Below are 13,814 nucleotides of genomic sequence, written 5' to 3'. Positions count from 1 at the left end.
CTGGGGCGATGCGCCCGCCTGGTTCCCTCTGTCCTGGCTCATGTCTGGTAGTGAAGCGCGGCTGAGTTCGTGGGAAACGGGCATCTGCTGCAAGTGTGATGGCAGGAGGGGGCCGTGGAAGGTCCCGTGGAGGGTCCCGTGGGAACTGGAGAATCCCGCGTTGGAGCGGGCCGGGCGCCTGCCTCCCAGGGTCTTGGTGTCCAGCCCCACCTGCACTCGCGACTCCGGGCCGGTGGAAGTTTCCACTTGTGCGACCTCTGGTCCGAGGCAAGTTGCCCAGCAGACCACCCTTCACAGTGGGCAGCTCTGTCCACGTGTGGCTTTTGAGCCCTTGACGTGTCGCCAGCCTGACTGAGGAACTCAGCTTTTAATTCAAGCAGCTACCTGTGGCCGGCCACCGCCACATTGGGCAGTCAGGTCTAGTGGACCCCAGAGAGCACTCAACACCTGCCCCCGACACCCCGATTCTCACGATGCTGCTGATGTTCTCAGCCCTGAGCGTGGGGCCTGCTGCCATTCCTGTCCCCGGGTCAGGAGGCAGAGGCCGTGGCTGCGGAGCCAGGATCGAACTGGTCCAGCTGATGCCAGCACACGCCCAGCCCGCTGTCCTCAGAACACACTCCGTCCTCCTCCAGCACCGCCACCCCCTGCACATCCTTGCTGTCTGCCTGAGGGGGTTCACCGCCTCCCATCCCCTGCCCTCCCGCCCTCCGCCCTCCTGAATCCTGCCCCGGGAACCTGCTTCCTGCCTCTCTCCTGCTCGGGCCTCCTTGGCCCTCGCGTCCTGGAGGGAGCCCTGTGCTTCCTTCTAGAAGGAGCGCTTGTCTGCTGTGGAGACTGACTTCTCTCACTGCTTCGGCCCACCGTCCCCTGCGCCCCAGCAGGTGTTCCCCGGACACTGTCCCCTCGCCCTGCTGCACCTCCCTCTGGGACCCTGTGCCCTCCGTCACAGGCCGCTGCCCTCCTTCCCCTGGACTCAGCTGCCACCTCCCCTTTGCTCTGACCACGGTGGCCTGGTGCTCAGAGACCAGCAGATGCCTGCTGCCCTGGTGGTCTCACATCTGAATGGGCTGCTGTCCGGTCGGGGCCCAGGGAAGAAGGCCGAGTTTGGGGAATGTGTTAGGGAACTGTCTTTTTTCCCTTCAGGAAAATTGGGCAGCCATTCATTCTAAAGGGTCAAGCTGCTTTTGGGGGAGAGATGGGCACTCTTTCAAAATACCCATGCACCTGGCAGCCTGTGCGAGCTGCTTTAGGTTAAAAATACATAAAATTGTGGCAGATTCAGTTGAGTCTAGACTCCTCCCCACCCCCGTTAGACTCTGGTTGGATGGAACCAGCTGGGCATGGTGACTGCAGGTGGGAGCCTCAGCCTGGAGCCAGCCTGCTGGGTTTGGGTCCCAGCTCTGCTGTGTGACTTTGGTCAGCTGTCTCAGCCTCCCTGCGCATTTCCTTGTCCTGCAACCTGCTTCCATTGACCCTGTCCTTTGCCAGGGGTAACAAACAACCCAGGTCATGAGCTGGGGTGATGTTGCTGTCTGTCCCTCAGCTCCAGTGTGCAAGCTCCACTCCTGGCTGGTTTTCCAGAACCGCTTTCTGGGGTGTCTTTGAGGGGCGCTGGAAGACGTGTGCACAGGTACAGTCTTCCAAAGGGCCCACAGCCTCCCATGACGGCTCTGTCGCAGGAGCCGCGTCTCATCGGTGTCTTCAGAACCGTCGCTGCCCCGCCTGGTGACCGTGCCATGGAGGCCCTCGGGTCAGGTGGGCGCACCCCTCTCCTGAGCTGCAGTGGAGGCCCGGGTGGGAGGAGGCCACGCCTTCCTCACAGGAGTTGGAAGGACACCTGGGGTCCCCTGCTGTCCTCAGTGCCGGGTCCCATCAGCACCTCACAGGAGCCAATCCTCTCGGGTGGGGTGGGCAGGGCCTGCTGTGTCCGTGGGGACGGTTCCAGTGTAGAGAGACCGTCTGAGAGGACCCCTCAGGGCCCTGGAGCACCGTTGTCCTGGGCCAGTGCTGCTGGAGCGTCCTTCCACCCGCTCCTCAGCACAAGGGCAGGGCCACCAGGACCTCTGTGTTTCTGCGGCAAGGAGAGGGCTCCTCAGAGCCAGGCGCCCTGCAGGCAGATGGCAGAGCTGGCACCCACGCCCCCGCCCAGGTGCCAGGTGTCTCAGTCTGGGCTCGCCTGGAGCAGAGTGGAGGCTGTACGCGGTGCAGGGCTTGTTGGGGGTGCCCCGTAAACCTGGAGGACAGCATCAGAGGTCCTGCTGGGATCAGGGCCCAGGGCTCCGAGGAAGCTGCACACGCTCCGGCCGTGGGAGGCCCTGCGTCCCCCCACAGGCCTGCTCCCGCTGGCCCAGGGGCTCCCAGGGGCGCCCCTGCCTCACCTCCAGCCGTGTGGGGGCGCAGGCCCGGGGTTCTGGTGCTGGACGGTCTGGGCAGAAAGCAGCTCAGGCTTTGTGGACACTGAGGTCAGGCCGCAGTCACCCGAGGCGAGCCTCAGGTTCCCCACTGTCCACTTCTGGTGGGAGGTGGGGTGAGGGGTGTGGCCCAGGGTGCCAGCACCATCTGTCCTGGGGAGGCACTACCCCCAGATGTGGGACCGTCCCACTTATCTTGGCCAACAGGGCAGGCAGGGCAGGCAGGGAGGGAGCCGGACATGCCACCGCGGCCAGCAGCTTCACAGCCGGGGGCCCTGGGGTCCCAAAGCTGGCTTCACAGGCCTGGGCCCTGCCACGACGGCCTCGGGTGAGCGCCTGCTGTGTGCCAGGGCCGCTGCCTCCCCAGAGCCTGGGTATCTGCCTGGGGACTGGCATCTGCTCTCTGCAGGAGGGAAGGGCACTGGCCTGTCTGCGACCCGCTCTCCCAGGGCGCCCTGTGTGCCCCACAGCCCGGGGCCAGGCCGGGCTGCCCCACCCGTGTGCGGGTGCCTTGACCCAGACACCAGCCAGGCCCCTGTTCAGCCGGCCGTGCTGGAAGCCGAGCAGGACGGTGCAGAAGCCCCTCCTGGCTGAGTTTCTGTTGGACGGTGCTGAACCCCTGCCTCGCCTGCACCATCGGCCGTCCCCACGCGTGCGTCGTGTGCAGGCACCCGAGGTGCCGGGCGCTCCCCCCCCCCCAGTGTACCCAGTGGTCGGTGCTCTGATCCCAGGTTCCCCGGGGCCAATGAGACTCTAAACTCCCAGGAGCCCCAATGACTCTTCCGTGCCTGGGCCACGCCCATCCCTGGGCACCTCCCGCCTCATCTCCCTGCTGCGACCAGCCTGGTACCAGGGTGCCCGAGTACAGGTGGGAAGCCAGAGGGTGGGGCGCGGTCGCGACAGGGCCACGTCCAGAACCACGACCCGTGCCACACGCGTGATGTATGATTCTATGATTCTTACTCCTGGGCCCCGGAGAGCCTCAGGCAGTCACCATGGCCAACGCGCCACAGCGTGTGTGGAGAGAGCGGGCTCCTGGCTCTGACCCTGTGGGACCCTGGCAGGTAGTAATTAGAGGGTCAGGTCAAAGTCCTCAGCCAGCAGACAAGAGGGATGTGGACGCAGCCCAAGGCCAGGTGCATCTGCACACGCCTGGCCAGTCTGGTGGGTCCCCTGCCCTGGTCCTGACCGGGGCCTGTCCGTCTCCCCCACAGACCTGGGATGAGGAGCTGGAGCGCTCGGCGGCAGCCTGGGCCCAGGAGTGCCTCTGGGAGCATGGCCCCACCAATTTGCTGGTGTCCATGGGACAGAACCTGGCCGTGCACTGGGGCAGGTAAGTGCTGGGGGTCCCCCGGCTGCCACGGTCCCCCTGCCTAGCTGCCACCATGGCAGACACCTACCCCTGTAGGCTTGGCACTTCTGTCTGTTGTCGAATTCAGCCCAGAGTGGGGAATAGAGAGAGGGGAAGAGGGACAGAGGGAGGGGGAGGGGGAGGGGGACAGAGGGAGGGAGACAGGGAGAGGGAGAGAGAGAGGGAGAGAGAGAGGGAGAGAGGGAGGGGAGAGAGGGAGGGGAGAGAGGGAGGGGAGAGAGGGAGGGGAGAGAGGGAGAGGGAGGGAGAGATTGGGAGGGGAGAGAGGGAGGGAGGGAGAGGGAGGGAGAGAGGGAGGAAGAGGGATAGAGGGAGGGAGGGGAAGAGAGAGAAGGAGTGAGGGAGAGAGGGAAGGAGGGAGAGGGAGCATCTCATGGGGAAACTGAGGCTTAGCACCAAACACTTCGGAGTAATTGGCCAAGGGGATTCAAGCTCAAGGAGCAAACCCAGGCTGAGAGTGGACCGGGGCTCAGAGGGGCCGTCTCAGCTCTTTAAAGGGCCCTGAGCCCCAGGGGCTGCCCGCCTGCCGGGCTGGCTGGCTGGGCGTGGAGTGCCTGCCCTTTCTGAGGTGCCCCACTGCCTGCCGCACCTCCCTTCCTGTCTGCCTAGCCCCTGGGACGCCCCTGGACTCCTTCCACCCTCCCTGGAGTCTTCTCCCGCAGCGCCACTGTCCCCTTTCCATGAGCAGGGTTGGTGCTGTCTGCTCCGCGTGGCCAGGGCCCCTCGTGAAGTGTACCCGGGCTACACGCCCTTGCTCCCCAGAGTCTGCAGTCCCCTGGGGCGAGGGCTGTGTCCCTGGAGGAGCAGGGAAGGCGTCCTCTGACCACAGCTGGACAAGTGTCAGCGACCTGCAGAGACGTCAGGGCCCAGATCCCCCGTTCACTTGCGCACACCTGGCCCCTCTCCAGGCCAGGGCCTGCTGCCCTCCCGCCCTGGTCATCGAAAAGCCTGTCAAACCGGTCAGGGCCGCGGTCACTGCAGGCAGAACACCTCCTAGCGGCGGCTCGTGCGCAAGCAGCAGAGCTGCTCTCCAGGTGGTGACGGCCTCCGGGGTGGACGGCGGGCTCACGCCGTGGCCTGCGCTGCCCTCAGTGGCTGGCTTTCTGTAAGAGCCCTCCACAGACCCTCGAGGGACACGTCTGAGGGGAGATGTGTCTTTCTGCTCTTCTGGCCCCTTCGAGGCGCTGGCTGGAGGCTGACCTGCGTTTTGCAGTCGTAGCTGCAGCCTGAGTGGGCTTCTCTCCCGCCTCCTGCCCCTTCTTACGGGCCTCGCGGTCCTGGTCTGGCCTGTCCTTGCAGCTTCGTTGTGGGGTGTGGTTTGGGACTCCCCTGCATCAGCCCGGGGTCACCGAGGAGTCGGATCCATGGGTCAGGCCCCGGGCTTCTCCACATCTTCCTCCCTCGCTTTCCACAAGGGCTGCGAAGGCCATGGCCCCGTGCTGCCCACAGGCCCCTTCCCCGCCGGCCAGCACTGACTGTGCACATGTCCTCCTGCCTGCGAGAGATGTGGAGAACCATCCGCTCGCTGGGTATCCCCAAGCTGGCCCCAGGACAAGACAAGGGAGGCCATTCCCGGGCTGACCACGACCCTTGGCTCTGGGTCCAAGCCATAATTGTTACAAGACCTCTAACTGCCTCGCTGACCGCGTGGCCCTTATGAATGGTCACTTCCGCCCTGAGCTTTTTCTCTACTGAAACCACTTTGTTTACACTTGCTAGTGACGGCGACCACAGATTTGCATCCAGTTTTCTTTCCTGGTTAAAACAAAGCAAAGCAGCACAGTGCCAAGCTGGTGGACAGGCCAGTGGCTGCAGAGCCATGTCCCTGTGAAGGACACCTAGGGACAGGTGCAGCTAGGCCACTGGGAGCTGTTTGTGGTGCCTGATCCTCCCTGTGGGTGCACAGGGGGCCGTGCGGGCGAGACCCCAGACGGCTGGCTCCCAGCCCTCCTGCAGCCTGCGAGGCTGCAAGCTTGGAGGTTTCTCTCCAGGGAGCTTCTGACTGACGTCCTGGGGCGCCCCGCAGCGGGGCCCTGGCTCTGGGGAAGCGTGAGGCCCTGGGCTGCTCCTTGAGGGACAGTAGGGACCTCTGTCTTGGTGGTGCCCCGTCTGAGGGTGGCCTCCTCAAGCTGAAGTCCATCTTTCTTAAGCAATAGAGCCGGGACAGGCAGGGTGCTGGACTGCGTGTGTCCTCCCGTAGGTGAAAATAATGCAAAGTCAGCGTGGAAAAGACCCTGAGGGCCAGGTACGAGTCTCCTGCACCCACAGGCGCGTGTGGCTGCCCAGGAGCCGCTGGGGCACCAATTCTGGTGGCAGGCACCTGTGCCAGGGGCAGGGTGGAATTTGGGGCCACCCCGAGGAGCCCCTGCAGCCTCCTCCAGGGGTGGCAGTGCGTCAAGCCTGGGTCCTCCTGGGCAGCGTGCCATGGCCAGGACACAGCAGCCCTCTCTGCCCGCAGGTACCGCTCGCCAGGGTTCCATGTACAGAGCTGGTACGACGAGGTGAAGGACTACACCTACCCCTACCCCCACGAGTGCAACCCCTGGTGCCCCGAGAGGTGCTCAGGGGCCATGTGCACCCACTACACGCAGGTAACTCGGGCCAGCCACCCTCCACCCGCCCCCGGCCCAGGCTCTCGCCATCCCTGCTGGGGACTTTCATTATGTGTGTATAACTGGTTTTTTTGGGCACCGGGCTTGAACTCAGGGGCACTTGACCACCGAGCCACACCCCAGCCCTATTTTGTATCTTCTTTAGAGACAGGTCTCACTGAGTTGCTTAGTGCCTCGCTTTAGCTGAGGCTGGCTTTGAACTCGCAATCCTCCTGTCTCAGCCTCCCCAGCTGCTGGGATCTCCAGCTTGGGCCACTGCACCCAACTCTAATTGGTTTTTGGATCTTTTATCACCAAAAGAGACGTGTGCTTCAATGGGAAACAAATCCATGCCTTCACCCCACTCTGTCCTCTAACGCCACTCCTCCCAGAGCCAAGGAGGTGCACTTTGCGCCTGGGCCATGACACATGCACTGTCTTTCCAGATGGTTTGGGCCACCACCACCAAGATCGGCTGTGCGGTTAACACCTGCCGGAGGATGAACGTGTGGGGTGACATCTGGGAGAATGCAGTCTACCTGGTCTGCAACTACTCTCCAAAGTGAGTGTTCGCCTCAGGGGCCTGGCTGGGTGCATGTGCCCACCATGGGGCCCAGCTGCGACTGGCTTCACCTGAAGACTCGTAGCCGTTTCTTATAGCAAGGGGTCTAGAAGTGAGTTAGGGTCAGCGTGACAGCTCAGCAGTGTCGGTGGGGACTCACGCCCTTTCTGTCTTCCTTCTGTACCTTCCTTGCCTTATGACCACAAGGTGGCTGCAGACCACCGGCATCCTGTCTTCCCAAGTGGGATGGTAGGAAAGGCTCCTCTTTGGCATGTTTCCAGAACTGGGCCAACCACAGGCAGGGTACCTGATTCCCAGGTGGCCTTGATCAGGGCGGGGACACAGTGGCTTCACCAGTCATCCCCTGGTGCCACTGGAGCAAAGCCGGAGGCAGGAGTGGCAGCCAGAGGGCCTGCATGGTGGTGTTGCCACTTTCCCTGACAGTGTGCCCTCGATGGCATCCTGGACGCACGTCCAGGCTGGGCCTGACCCTCCAGCACCTGTCGGCTCCTTCCTGAGAGACCACAGGAGGTCAGCAGAGCTCCTCCTCCGAGGCCCCGTATAGCTGTCACTTGGCCCTTCATTTGTCCACCCACGTGCTGTTCCTGGGGCTCGCTCTCCCTGTGTGCAGCCTGCAGTCTGCCTGCTGGCCCTCCGCTGGCTGCGGTCCCCTCAGGGCACAGCTGCCCAGGACTGCATGAGACGGGAGTGACCTCATTGGGTTGGGTCAGGAGTGGGGGGGATTCTGAGGCTGGGAGGGAAGCAGCTCTGCAGGAGCCATCGGCCTGGCCGCGGTGACACGGCCCAGGAGGCACTTGAGCCCACAGAGCACAGCCTGTGGTGGTCAGGGGTGGGTTCCGGCCAAGCGGCAGGCGGGGAGGGAGGCTGACTTGATCTGACTCTTCTTTGGGTAAAAAGTCTACCCTCGAAGGCGCCATCAGAAGCAGAGCCCCTGCTCAGCCCTCCTGCCTCCCTGGAGCAGCCGTGGCCGGGTGTGCAGCTCCACACACGGCGGGAAGCCTGGGGGTGCCCTGGTGGGCTCGTCTCTCACGGTTCTGGAGGCTGGAAGTCGCAGAGCAGGACCCGGCCCTGGGGGGCTCTGGCCAGGGCCCCTTCCTGCCATGAGCCCACCGCCTCCTGTCGTGCGCTCCCCTGGAACCAGGGCGCAAGCTCTGGGCTCTCCCCAGGACGGACACCAACCTGCGCACCGGGACCCGGCCGGTGGCATCTCCAGCCCTAGGCACCTCTGTAAAGCCCGTCTCAGAATGCAGGCACGTGGGTCGGGGGCTCCCACAGTGGATCCTGGGAACGTGCCTGGACGCGTCACATGCGTGGGGCACACACCTGTGCATGCACACACCTGCAGCCACAGCCGTGGGCCCGTGTCTTGACAAGGCTGCCTGCCTGGGTGCAGAATGCTTCCAGTGCCCCCGTTGGCACCCCTGGCGGGCTTGCCTGGGCGCCGTCCCACCGCGGGGGCTGTGGGTGTCCAGCACCTTCTGCCCAGCGTCACCTCGGTGAGATACGTCCATGGTGGGTGTGCTCACTGTGGCTGCGTGATGGTCAGCTCCGTCCCCAGTTTCTGTCCTAAGGAGAGGGCCTGGCCCAGGCTCGGGTGCGCACTGGCCGAGAGGGCGGGCGCAGGGGTGTGCAGCTTGTGTGAGGAGGACGGAAGCAGCTGCCCTCCCGCCTTCTCCCCCGACTCCTAGGACTGCACCTGCTCCTGGGCCGCGGGCAATCACTCTGAGGCCCAGTGGGATGCACGCTCAACGGGCCCGTTTCTCAGTTTGGTCTCTGGCTGACACCAACAGGCCCTCCTGCCTCCTGGAAAGCCGTCACAGAACAGCCTGGCTGGGCTTGGGGACTGAACAAACACTCGTGAGCAGCCCTGACCCCCGGCCGGGCCGGCTGAGGGCCTACTGCTGGCCTCCTGTTGAAGCCTCCCCACAGCCCACTCTTAGCAGCCGGCTTTAAGGGAAGGAGCCAAGGCAGGGACTGGGGACCGGCCAAGGTGACTCTGCTGGCGGACCTGGCGTCCACCCTGGGTCCACTCTTGGCACAGGCTGAGGCGGCAGAAGCAGGTGCTGGTGGAAGGGTCCAGCTGCCGTGGTTCTCTGGGGTTCTAGAGTTCTCCAGGCTGCCCTGGAGGCCCCGGCCGCTGCTGCCCTGTTTGCCTGGCCACACTTCCTCCCCAACCTGGTGGGAGTCACAGTCTCCGGGCCTTGAGGCCCCTCCTGATGGTGTTTCTGGTCTGCCCCTAGGGGGAACTGGATTGGAGAAGCCCCCTACAAGAGCGGCCGGCCCTGCTCCGAGTGCCCGCCCAGCTACGGAGGCAACTGCAGGAACGGCCTGTGCTACCGAGGTAGGGAGCCGGGGCGGCCCCGAGGTGGGAGCCCTGGACGTGTCACCCAGGTGGGGGTCCCGGGTGGCCTTTGGGTGACATGGAACTCTCCTCACTCCTAGTCACAGACAGCATGGCACAAAACAGGGAACCAGACCCTAAAACCAAAGCCCCGGGGCCCCCACCCCTGTTTCTTGCTCGTCCCGTGCTGCCCCGAGCCTTCAGGCTTCTTTCCTCCCGGGGCTCGGTGGCTGGGAGCTGGGGTGCCAGGGCACCGTGACGTTCCGCCTGTCCCCGTGCGCGTCTGCCAGGCCCTGGGCCCTCCAGGTCTCCTGCTGCTGTATGTGGCATGGCCCCTGCTGTCTCAGCCCTTCCCTGGGCTCCCAGAGGCCCTGTCCCAGGAAGGGCCAGGCAGGCCCCGGCTGCCGAGTCCTGCAGTTGAGGTTCAGCAGTGACCGCAGGCCTGGCCGGACAGTGGCCAGGTGGGAGCAGCCCTTGGCAGGGAGACAGGGGGTCAGTCTGGGGGCTCTGGCATGAAGGACAGGCAGGCTGGAATGAGGTTGCAGACCCTCTCAGGGGCCCGGGCACTCTGCTGCCCCAGCCCGCTGTGCACAGCGGACTGCCCACTGCAGTCTTCCGAGGCGGGTGGGACAGAGAAGAACAACCTGGACGCAGAGGGGAGGCGGGAATGGCGGCCTGCGGGCTCTGCTCTGAGGAGCCCCCCAGCCCCTGGAGGCCAGCCCGCTGCAGCTCTGCGGTGGCCCTCCTCCAGGAGCTTCCTGGACCCACAGGTGGACCGTGACCTGCTGGTGTTCCCATGACCCAGACGCCCCGCGAGCCTTGTGGCCCTGTTAGAACTGCTGGCTCACTCCAGGGACCCCGCGGGGTCACGTATGTCCTGCATGTTTCTGGATAAATGTGCCCCGATTTCCACAGAGTCACTTTCAACGGACAGACGCACGCAGAGACCTTAGATGCCAGCTTACCCCCGAAACGATGCCCCGTGTACAGATTTCTTTATTTTTGGTGGAAAACGCCCAACTTCTGTTGGCAGGCTTTCCAGTTTCCGCAGCCAACCATGCAGAAATTCTCCCCGAGAGCTGCTTACCTGCATAAGCTTCTTAATAAGCGTGCGTCGCGGGTGCCGGCCAGGCCCTGACCCGTAATGGTGATATGGGGACTTAAGGATAAGGGTAGAAAAGAGAAGCCAGCTTCCCTCCAGCCCCGCCCCATGTGGGGTGAAAGGCCGGAGCTTGGACAGGAGCTGGATGCCTGCCGGCCACTTCCCAGCTGTGTGAGCTTGGGTAGGTTGCTTCACCTCTCTGAGACTGTCCCCTCGTCTGTGCTGGGGGTTGCTGTGTCTCCTAAGGGAACAAGAGCACGAAGTGAGGGGATGCTGGAACCCAAGCTGGACGGGGGCCACATGGCCCACGTTCAGTAGCGTCAGCTCTGCACTTCCTTACCAACCCTAGGGCCAGGCGGAACCTGCAGAGTGACGTAATGATGTCCGCGGTGCTCTGGGCCCCAAGACTCCCAGCCTGGAGCGTGACCTTGGGTCGAGTGACCTTGAGGTGGACGGGACAGGAATTCCCCCAGCCCCTTGCCAGTCCTCACAGGGCTCCCAATTAGGATGTGTCCAAAGCCAGCCGCCCCGGGAAGCAGCCTGCTTTTCATGTGTGCGTCTGAGGGCAGGGCCCGTCTGCCCCGCCTCTGAGACGGTCAGCCTCAAACACCTTGATGCTTTACCAGGCTACATTCTGCTAAATAAAGCCACAATTATGAGGTTCAAGTCCCAAAGGCCGGTGGAAGAAACCCAGCTCCTTGCCGAGAAGCTCTGGCTTCAGGAAAGGGCAGCCCTGAATGGCCACATTGATGGGCGCAGCGGGCAGGAGGGCCCATGTGCCAGGCACACTCGCCAGCCACATCTGGGGAGGCTCTACCGATAGCGCCGGCACATGGCTCTTGATGGTCCTTCCCTGGGTGCCTTGGACCTTTCCTTGGTTCTAGGTGACGTCCTCACTCGACTCCTGAGTGCCAGGTGCTGGTGTTGTGTGGCATGGGTGGCAGGCCAGCGGCTGGTCTCGGGGAGTTCGCAGCCGGTGGGTGAACCCAGAGCTGCAGCCAGCAGAGCATCTGAGAAGGGCCCGGGGCTCCCCACCCATGGTCCTCCCGGTGCTGGCTGGGCGGGTGGTGGGTAGTGAGTTGGCCAGGAGCAGCAGGGCGGCCTGGGCCTGGGAGAGCGCTGGAAGACACTGGGCGCGTCCTGCGGATGCTGGGGCTGCTCTGCCCCTTGGCAGGGCGCTGGTGGTTCCGAAGGCGTGGGCCCTGGGGGCACGAGTGCTGAGCCGGGCCTGAGCGGCCCGGAGGGTGCCTCGCCTCTCCTGCGACTCTCGCCCCACGACCTCCGCTGGCTCGACCGCAGTGGCTGGACTGGTGACCCCGGACCGTGCAGGCGTGGAAGCTGCCCGCACTCCATGGAGACTCCACTCAGAGCTCCGAGTCTGATCTTTCCCAGGCGGGCGACATGTGGCCAGAGCTCCCATGCTGGGCAGTGGCTGGCAGCCCAGGAGAGATGGAGGCTCCTCACGAGGCAGGCTTCGACAGCCAGGGCGCAAGGCCAGGCGTCGGGCAGCTCAGTCTTCTAAATGCACCGGACGCGGGATACTTTCCACCTGTTCTGGGCTTCTCGGGAGGTGACCACGTCGTAAGCTAGGGAGCACCTTTATTGTCCCTTTCATTCGAGGAGCTCGGGAGACAGGGAACCCAGGTCTTGGAGGCCAGGAGGCCAGGCTGTGAGTGATGGAGGCGAGGGGTCCCCAGCAGGGCTGCACATCGGCTCGCTCTTGCTAAGGAGGATGGCACTCGAGCTCTGCTGTGGCTGGAGTTCAGCTTGCTGCCCTGGAGGACAGGCCACATGGGACCGTCAGTCAGGATGAATGTGAGGGTGGGTGAACTGATGGTTGATAAGGTAACTAGAATGTTTTAAGACTTGGGGCTCGTGGTCATGGCTGGAGAAATGGCAGCACACGGTGCCCTTTGTGGGGAAGAACTGGGACCAGGGCAGCAGGAGTCGGGTCTGTGATGAGCTGCGATCCACGAAGCAGCCACAGCCCAGTGCCGAGAAAGGAGTCGATCCGCCTCCCGGGCAGGGAGGGCACAGCCAGCTGGTGGTGAGGTGTGGCTGAGGCCCCAGAGCACACGCATGGGTCCGTGACCCCTCCTCAACAAAAGGGCAGGGGGCCCTCAGGGACAGCTCGGGCTTTGGGTCAGGGACCAGGGAAGCTCCTTGAAGCTGCCTCCTTGCGGCTGGTGGACAAGCTCTGGCTGGAGGAGCCTCAAGCCGGCTCTTGGTCCCGAGGCACACACAGCAGCGGGAATGTGCCCGCCCCGGGCTGGCAGAGTTCCACCTGGCCAGGTCTGTCCCGAATGGATCTTCTCTTTGCTGCTAAAATGATTCTTTGTGAAACTAACCCTCAAACAAGTGCCGTTTTCTCAAATTGCTTTTCCCCAAGCGCCTTCTGTTGAACCTGGTATGTTTTTTCTCTCCCTCGCCACCATTAAGAGGAAACCTACGTCCAAAAACCTGAGACGGATGAGATGAACGAGGTGGAAACGGCCCCCGTCCCTGATGAGAAGCACGTCTGGGTCCAACCAAGGGTGGTCAGACCCACGAAGCCCAAGAAGACCCCTGTGGCCAAATACATGAGTGAGTGTGGTCCCCTGTCTCCTGCACACAGGGCCACCTGGGGCCACCTGAGGGGGTGCTGGAGGTGGAGCCTGCGGGTAGCAGGCTACAGGATGGGGAGGCGCAGGGCTGGCCAGAGTTGACAGCTCCCCTAGGCAGGTATTTACATTTAGACTTTCCCAGGTCCTTCCAAAGGGGACCTAGGCTGAAATCAGGTCCCTCCTGGGACAGCTGGCCTCATAGTGGGAACCAGCATGTACCACGTCCAGGGGCTCCAGCACCTCCCGCCACCTCTCCACGGGGTTCAGCTCTGGACCAGCTGACCCTTTGCTCATCTGTGGAGTGGGGAAACGGTGCCCAGCTCGGGGCAGCTCTGGGGGTCGTCTGCAGTGACCCCAGCCCAGTGTCCCCCTTAGACCATCATGAAGGGCCTCCACCATCCCTGACGGGCATGGAGCTAAGTGCTCTTCCCAGGACTCTGGGGACCCCAAACAGAATGCTCCCACGCCCACCTCTTGCCCTCTGGCCGTCTGAGCACCTCCCCTCCAGAGCTTTCCGTAAGGGTAGAGCTGGCTCCCCTCTTGTGGGGGAGCCTGCAGGGTCCAGACACTTCCTCAGTCAGCGCGGCGGCCCCCGGGCACCGAGAGTACCCCGCTGGACTCACGCTGAGGGGAACCCGCAGGCCCTGGAGGCCCTGCCCTTTCTTTTCCAGCACCTTCTCCCCTCCCCTGCCCACTCGTGTTTCTCTCCCCTCCTGCCTTCAGACCTCTCCCCCCGCAGGTGACTGTTCTGTAGCTTATGTTGACCAGGATGCTGGTCCCCTTGTCCCTCCAGAAGTTCAAACTGGTG

At 63.7% G+C, this 13,814-nt stretch overlaps 1 protein-coding gene across 1 annotated transcript in view; it reads left to right on the top strand.

Annotated features, from left to right (window-relative positions):
• The window catches only part of CRISPLD2 (cysteine rich secretory protein LCCL domain containing 2), a 53,053-nt gene that overhangs the window by 15,360 nt on the left and 23,879 nt on the right, over positions 1 to 13,814 (top strand). The window contains exons 3-7 of the mRNA XM_079117572.1: positions 3,629 to 3,747; positions 6,245 to 6,377; positions 6,824 to 6,939; positions 9,201 to 9,301; positions 12,843 to 12,986. Of these exons, the coding sequence (XP_078973698.1) occupies positions 3,629 to 3,747; positions 6,245 to 6,377; positions 6,824 to 6,939; positions 9,201 to 9,301; positions 12,843 to 12,986 (613 nt within the window). The remainder of the gene's footprint in view (positions 1 to 3,628; positions 3,748 to 6,244; positions 6,378 to 6,823; positions 6,940 to 9,200; positions 9,302 to 12,842; positions 12,987 to 13,814) is intronic.

Source organism: Sciurus vulgaris, assembly GCF_902686455.1.
Source record: "Sciurus vulgaris genome assembly, chromosome: 17".
Classification (NCBI taxonomy): Eukaryota; Metazoa; Chordata; class Mammalia; order Rodentia; family Sciuridae; genus Sciurus; species Sciurus vulgaris.
The sequence above is the reverse complement of the archived record's forward strand: the minus strand, read 5'-3'. Positions and strand labels throughout refer to the sequence as shown.